The sequence below is a fragment of the Panulirus ornatus genome, chromosome 30 (assembly GCF_036320965.1).
Source record: "Panulirus ornatus isolate Po-2019 chromosome 30, ASM3632096v1, whole genome shotgun sequence".
Classification (NCBI taxonomy): domain Eukaryota; kingdom Metazoa; phylum Arthropoda; class Malacostraca; order Decapoda; family Palinuridae; genus Panulirus; species Panulirus ornatus.
The window spans coordinates 12482982-12491269 of record NC_092253.1 but is presented as its reverse complement, the minus strand read 5'-3'; the positions used below and the strand labels follow the sequence as shown (position 1 = coordinate 12491269).

General features: G+C 40.7%; 1 protein-coding gene across 1 annotated transcript in view; it reads left to right on the top strand.

The window, feature by feature from the left end:
- Window positions 1–7873, top strand: part of LOC139758275 (glutamate receptor 3-like) — a 50715-nt gene extending 42842 nt beyond the window's left edge. The window contains exons 6-7 of the mRNA XM_071679485.1: window positions 2630–2759; window positions 7727–7873. Of these exons, the coding sequence (XP_071535586.1) occupies window positions 2630–2759; window positions 7727–7846 (250 nt within the window). The 3' untranslated portion in view covers window positions 7847–7873. The remainder of the gene's footprint in view (window positions 1–2629; window positions 2760–7726) is intronic.
- The last annotated feature ends 415 nt before the right edge of the window (window positions 7874–8288 follow it).

Genomic DNA, 8288 nt, shown 5'->3' with positions numbered 1-8288 from the left:
AGAAAAGAAGAGTGAATGTTGGGGTGAAGAGGGTGGTGAGAGAAAGTGAGCTTGGGAAGGAGACTTGTGTGAGGAAGTGCCAGGAGAGACTGAGTACAGAATGGAAAAAGGTGAGAACAATGGAAGTAAGGGGAGTGGGGGAGGAATGGGATGTATTTAGGGAATCAATGATGGATTGCGCAAAAGATGCTTGTGGCATGAGGAGAGTGGGAGGTGGGTTGATTAGAAAGGGTAGCGAGTGGTGGGATGAAGAAGTAAGATTATTAGTGAAAGAGAAGAGAGAGGCATTTGGAAGATTTTTGCAGGGAAAAAATGCAATTGAGTGGGAGATGTATAAAAGAAAGAGACAGGAGGTCAAGAGAAAGGTGCAAGAGGTGAAAAATAGGGCAAATGAGAATTGGGGTGAGAGAGTATCATTAAATTTTAGGGAGAATAAAAAGATGTTCTGGAAGGAGGTAAATAAAGTGCGTAAGACAAGGGAGCAAATGGGAACTTCAGCGAAGGGCGCAAATGGGGAAGTGATAACAAGTCGTGGTGATGTGAGAAGGAGATGGAGTGAGTATTTTGAAGGTTTGTTGAATGTGTTTGATGATAGAGTGGCAGATATAGAGTGTTTTGGTAGAGGTGGTGTGCAAAGTAAGAGGGTTAGGGAAAATGATTTGGTAAACAGAGAAGAGGTAGTAAAAGCTTTGCGGAAGATGAAAGCCGGCAAGGCAGCAGGTTTGGATGGTATTGCAGTGGAATTTATTAAAAAAGGGGGTGTCTGTATTATTGACAGGTTGGTAAGGTTATTTAATGTATGTATGACTCATGGTGAGGTGCCTGAGGATTGGCGGAATGCGTGCATAGTGCCATTGTACAAAGGCAAAGGGGATAAGAGTGAGTGCTCAAATTACAGAGGTATAAGTTTGTTGAGTATTCCTGGTAAATTATATGGGAGGGTATTGATTGAGAGGGTAAAGGCATGTACAGAGCATCAGATTGGGGAAGAGCAGTGTGGTTTCAGAAGTGGTAGAGGATGTGTGGATCAGGTGTTTGCTTTGAAGAATGTATGTGAGAAATACTTAGAAAAGCAAATGGATTTGTATGTAGCATTCATGGATCTGGAGAAGGCATATGATAGAATTGATGGAGATGCTCTGTGGAAGGTATTAAGAATATATGGTGTGGGAGGCAAGTTGTTAGAAGCAGTGAAAAGTTTTTATCGAGGATGTAAGGCATGTGTACGTGTAGGAAGAGAGGAAAGTGATTGGTTCTCAGTGAATGTAGGTTTGCGGCAGGGGTGTGTGATGTCTCCATGGTTGTTTAATTTGTTTATGGATGGGGTTGTTAGGGAGGTGAATGCAAGAGTTTTGGAAAGAGGGGCAAGTATGAAGTCTGTTGGGGATGAGAGAGCTTGGGAAGTGAGTCAGTTGTTGTTCACTGATGATACATCGCTGGTGGCTGATTCATGTGAGAAACTGCAGAAGCTGGTGACTGAGTTTGGTAAAGTGTGGGAAAGAAGAAAGTTAAGAGTAAATGTGAATAAGAGCAAGGTTTTTAGGTACAGTAGGGTTGAGGGTCAAGTCAATTGGGAGGTGAGTTTGAATGGAGAAAAACTGGAGGAAGTGAAGTGTTTTAGATATCTGGGAGTGGATCTGGCAGCGGATGGAACCATGGAAGCGGAAGTGGATCATAGGGTGGGGGAGGGGGCGAAAATTCTGGGAGCCTTGAAGAATGTGTGGAAGTCGAGAACATTATCTCGGAAAGCAAAAATGGGTATGTTTGAAGGAATAGTGGTTCCAACAATGTTGTATGGTTGCGAGGCGTGGGCTATGGATAGAGTTGTGCGCAGGAGGATGGATGTGCTGGTAATGAGATGTTTGAGGACAATGTGTTGTGTGAGGTGGTTTGATCGAGTAAGTAACGTAAGGGTAAGAGAGATGTGTGGAAATAGAAAGAGCGTGGTTGAGAGAGCAGAAGAGGGTGTTTTGAAATGGTTTGGGCACATGGAGAGAATGAGTGAGGAAAGATTGACCAAGAGGATATATCTGTCGGAGGTGGAGGGAACGAGGAGAAGAGGGAGACCAAATTGGAGGTGGAAAGATGGAGTGAAAAAGATTTTGTGTGATCGGGGCCTGAACATGCAGGAGGGTGAAAGGAGGGCAAGGAATAGAGTGAATTGGAGCGATGTGGTATACCGGGGTTGACGTTCCGTCAGTGGATTGAATCAAGGCATGTGAAGCGTCTGGGGTAAACCATGGAAAGCTGTGTAGGTATGTATATTTGCGTGTGTGGACGTATGTATATACATGTGTATGGGAGTGGGTTGGGCCATTTCTTTCGTCTGTTTCCTTGCGCTACCTCGCAAACGCGGGAGACAGCGACAAAGCAAAAAAAATAAATATATATATAAACATATATATATATATGTATATATATATATATATATATATATATATATATATATATATATATATATATATATATATATATATATATATATATATATATACATATATATATATATAGCTTGTTTTCAGACCAGGAATAAGGTACCTTGGTTAAGTAAATTGTATTTACTATCTGTACATTTCTCCGATGAACCCCATTGCCGCTGAAGTAATACTTGTAATTTTCTTTGGTATAGGATCATGGTAATGGCGGAGTTTGGACTTATTGACCTGTACCTGAAACAGAGTTCTCCAAATTCAAGTATGTGTGCTCGCCCTCCAACAAAGGTTACAGTTTCCCTGCCGCTGGCCTTTACTAACTTATGGGTAAGATGTGGAATAAACATTAAAGAAACATGTATATCTTACGCTAGTGTAAAGATCTCTACTTTAGAAATATGAAGGACATACGTTTACCTATATATATATATATATATATATATATATATATATATATATATATATATATATATATATATATATATATATATATATATATATATATATATATATATATATGTTGAATGTGTCTGATGATAGAGTGGCAGATATAGGGTGTTTTGGTCGAGGTGGTGTGCAAAGTGAGAGGGTTAGGGTAAATGATTTGGTAAACAGAGAAGAGGTAGTAAAAGCTTTGCGGAAGATGAAATCCGGCAAGGCAGCAGGTTTGGATGGTATTGCAGTGGAATTTATTAAAAAAGGGGGTGACTGTATTGTTGACTGGTTGGTAAGGTTATTTAATGTATGTATGACTCATGGTGAGGTGCCTGAGGATTGGCGGAATGCGTGCATAGTGCCATTGTACAAAGGAAAAGGGGATAAGAGTGAGTGCTCAAATTACGGAGGTATAAGTTTGTTGAGTATTCCTGGTAAATTGTATGGGAGGGTATTGATTGAGAGGGTGAAGGCATGTACAGAGCATCAGATTGGGGAAGAGCAGTGTGGTTTCAGAAGTGGTAGAGGATGTGTGGATCAGGTGTTTGCTTTGAAGAATGTATGTGAGAAATACTTAGAAAAGCAAATGGATTTGTATGTAGCATTTATGGATCTGGAGAAGGCATATGATAGAGTTGATAGAGATGCTCTGTGGAAGGTATTAAGAATATATGGTGTGGGAGGCAAGTTGTTAGAAGCAGTGAAAAGTTTTTATCGAGGATGTAAGGCATGTGTACGTGTAGGAAGAGAGGAAAGTGATTGGTTCTCAGTGAATGTAGGTTTGCGGCAGGGGTGTGTGATGTCTCCATGGTTGTTTAATTTGTTTATGGATGGGGTTGTTAGGGAGGTAAATGCAAGAGTTTTGGAAAGAGGGGCAAGTATGAAGTCTGTTGGGGATGAGAGAGCTTGGGAAGTGAGTAAGTTGTTGTTCGCTGATGATACAGCGCTGGTGGCTGATTCATGTGAGAAACTGCAGAAGCTGGTGACAGAGTTTGGTAAAGTGTGTGGAAGAAGAAAGTTAAGAGTAAATGTGAATAAGAGCAAGGTTATTAGGTAAAGTAGGGTTGAGGGTCAAGTCAATTGGGAGGTGAGTTTGAATGGAGAAAAACTGGAGGAAGTGAAGTGTTTTAGATATCTGGGAGTGGATCTGGCAGCGGATGGAACCATGGAAGCAGAAGTGGACCATAGGGTGGGGGAGGGGGCGAAAATTCTGGGAGCCTTGAAGAATGTGTGGAAGTCGAGAACATTATCTCGGAAAGCAAAAATGGGTATGTTTGAAGGAATAGTGGTTCCAACAATGTTGTATGGTTGCGAGGCTTGGGCTATGGATAGAGTTGTGCGCAGGAGGATGGATGTGCTGGAAATGAGATGTCTGAGGACAATATGTGGTGTGAGGTGGTTTGATCGAGTAAGTAACGTAAGGGTGAGAGAGATGTGTGGAAATAAAAAGAGCGTGGTTGAGAGCAGAAGAGGGTGTTTTGAAATGGTTTGGGCACATGGAGAGAATGAGTGAGGAAAGTTGACCAAGAGGATATATGTGTCGGAGGTGGAGGGGAACGAGGAGAAGAGGGAGACCAAATTGGAGGTGGAAAGATGGAGTGAAAAAGATTTTGTGTGATCGGGGCCTGAACATGCAGGAGGGTGAAAGGAGGGCAAGGAATAGAGTGAATTGGAGCAATGTGGTATACCGGGGTTGACGTGCTGTCAGTGGATTGAATCAAGACACGTGAAGCGTCTGGGGTAAACCATGGAAAGCTGTGTGTGGACGTATGTATATACATGTGCATGGGGGGGGGTTGGGCCATTTCTTTCGTCTGTTTCGTTGCGCTACCTCGCAAACGCGGGAGACAGCGACAAAGTATAAAAAAAAAAAAAAAAAAAAAATATATATATATATATATAATATATATATATATATATATATATATATATATATATATATATATATATATATATAATATATAATATATATATATATATATATTATAATATAAAACTGGAGGAAGTAAAGTGTTTTAGATATCTGGGAGTGGATCTGGCAGCGAATGGAACCATGGAAGCGGAAGTGGAGCATAGGGTTTTTTTTTTTTTTTTTTTTTTTTTTTTTTTTTTTTTTTTTTTTTTTTTTTTTTTGGGGGGGGGGGGGGGGGGGGGGGGGGGGGGGGGGGGGGGGGGGGGGGGGGGGGGGGGGGGGGGGGGGTAAGTAACGTAAGGGTAAGAGAGATGTGTGGAAATAAAAAGAGCGTGGTTGAGAGAGCAGAAGAGGTGTTTTGAAATGGTTTGGGCACAAAGATGAGAGAAGATGAAAAGATAGGTGATGAGGACCAAAGAGGGAAAGGAAGATGAGTGAAAATTGTGTCCGAAGAGTGGAGGAACAGGAGAGGAGAGATGATGGATGGGGATGGAACATAGATGAAGGCAGATGTGATGATCGATGTGGTATACCGGGGTTGACGTGCTGTCAGTGGATTGAATCAAGGCATGTGAAGCGTCTGGGGTAAACCATGGAAAGCTGTGTAGGTATGTATATTTGCGTGAGTGGACGTATGTGTATACATGTGTAGGGGGTGGGTTGGGCCATTTCTTTCGTCTGTTTCCTTGCGCTACCTCGCAAACGCGGGAGACAGCGAAAAAGGAAATATATATATATATATATATATATATATATATATATATATATATATATATATATATATATATATATATATATATTTATATATATATATATTTTTTTTTGTCGCTGTCTCCCGCGTTTGCGAGGTAGCGCAAGGAAACAGACGAAAGAAATGGCCCAACCCACCCCCATACACATGTATATACATACGTCCACACACGCAAATATACATACCTACACAGTTTTCCATGGTTTACCCCAGACGCTTCACATGCATTGATTCAATCCACTGACAGCACGTCAACCCCGGTATACCACATCGATCCAATTCACTCTATTCCTTGCCCTCCTTTCACCGTCCTGCATGTTCAGGCCCCGATCACACAAAATCTTTTTCACTCCGTCTTTCCACCTCCAATTTGGTCTCTCACTTCTCCTCGTTCCCTCCACCTCCGACACATATATCCTCTTGGTCAATCTTTCCTCACTCATTCTCTCCATGTGCCCAAACCATTTCAAAACACCCTCTTCTGCTCTCTCAACCACGCTCTTTTTATTTCCACACATCTCTCTTACCCTTACGTTACTTACTCGATCAAACCACCTCACACCACACATTGTCCTCAAACATCTCATTTCCAGCACATCCATCCTCCTGCGCAAAACTCTATCCATAGCCCACGCCTCGCAACCATACAACATTGTTGGAACCACTATTCCTTCAAACATACCCATTTTTGCTCTCCGAGATAATGTTCTCGACTTCCACACATTCTTCAAGGCTCCCAGAATTTTCGCCCCCTCCCCCACCCTATGATCCACTTCCGCTTTCATGGTTCCATCCGCTGACAGATCCACTCCCATATATCTAAAACACTTCACTTCCTCCAGTTTTTCTCCATTCAAACTCACCTCCCAATTGACTTGACCCTCAATCCTACTGTACCTAATAACCTTGCTCTTATTCACATTTACTCTTAACTTTCTTCTTCCACACAATTTACCAAACTCAGTCACCAGCTTCTGCAGTTTCTCATATGAATCAGCCACCAGCGCTGTATCATCAGCGAACAACAACTGACTCACTTCCCAAGCTCTCTCATCCCCAACAGACTTCATACTTGCCCCTCTTTCCAAAACTCTTGCATTCACCTCCCAAACAACCCCATCCATAAACAAATTAAACAACCATGGAGACATCACACACCCCTGCCGCAAAACTATATTCACTGAGAACCAATCACTCTCCTCTCTTCCTACACGTACACATGCCTTACATCCTCGATAAAAACTTTTCACTGCTTCTAACAACTTGCCTCCCACACCATATATTCTTAATACCTTCCACAGAGCATCTCCATCAACTCTATCATATGCCTTCTCCAGATCCATAAATGCTACATACAAATCCATTTGCTTTTCTAAGTATTTCTCACGTACATTCTTCAAAGCAAACACCTGATCCACACATCCTCTACCACTTCTGACACCACACTGCTCTTCCCCAATCTGATGCTCTGTACATGCCGTCACCCTCTCAATCAATACCCTCCCATATAATTTACCAGGAATACTCAACAAACTTATGCATCTGTAATTTGAGCACTCACTCTTATCCCCTTTGCCTTTGTACAATGGCACTATGCACGCATTCCGCCAATCCTCAGGCACCTCACCATGAGTCATACATACATTAAATAACCTTACCAACCAGTCAACAATACAGTCACCCCCTTTTCTAATAAATTCCACTGCAATACCATCCAAACCTGCTGCCTTGCCGGCTTTCATCTTCCGCAAAGCTTTTACTACCTCTTGTCTGTTTACCAAATCATTTTCCCTAACCCTCTCACTTTGCACACCACCTCGACCAAAACACTCTATATCTGCCACTCTATCATCAAACACATTCAACAAACCTTCAAAATATATATATATTCTTTTTCTTTTAATACTATTCGCCATTTTCCGCATTAGCGAGGTAGCGTTAAGAACAGAGAACTGGGCCTTTGAGGGAATATCCTCACCTGGCCCCCTTCTCTGTTCCTTCTTTTGGAAAAAATAAAATATATATATATATATATATATATATATATATATATATATATATATATATATATATATATATATATATATATATATATATATATATATATATATACGTATATATATATATATATTGTTTTATTTCATATTTCCATTTTCTGTTTACACTATCTTTTTAATCTTTCTCATTCTTTTTCAGGGCATGTTTGTTGTCCTCACTGGCGGGTATGCTGTTAGTCTGTTCATATTCAGCACTGAACTCCTCACCGCTCATCTTATACCGGTGTTTCAGAATGTCATGGATATGATTCCCAAATGACCTGTACTTTTCTGAATAAAGCAAAACTCTAGAGATACTGTGAACTTATTTACAGTAAATAAAACACCATTGGTGTATAGATAACAAAGTAAATAAAAAAATTATTGATTTGAGTGGAGCTACAAATCTTATCAAACAAATCCTCTTCGTGAGGCTGGAATCAAACCTTTTGCATTCCATGTCACGAAAGGATGATCTGTGCCACCAACTCATAATAGAAAACTTAATGTGATTCAACTGCAAATTCTACCGGAGTAACTGTCAGTTTTATGCAGCATGCTAAGGGATGTAAATTTCATCGGCAAAGAAAACTGCTTAAGAAATTCTTATAGCAATAAATATCCAAAAAACACAATTATAAGAATCACTGAATATCAGATTTTACAATATATAAAGAAAAACATACTGCGCGATGATTGAGACGAACGCGCGTAGAATGACA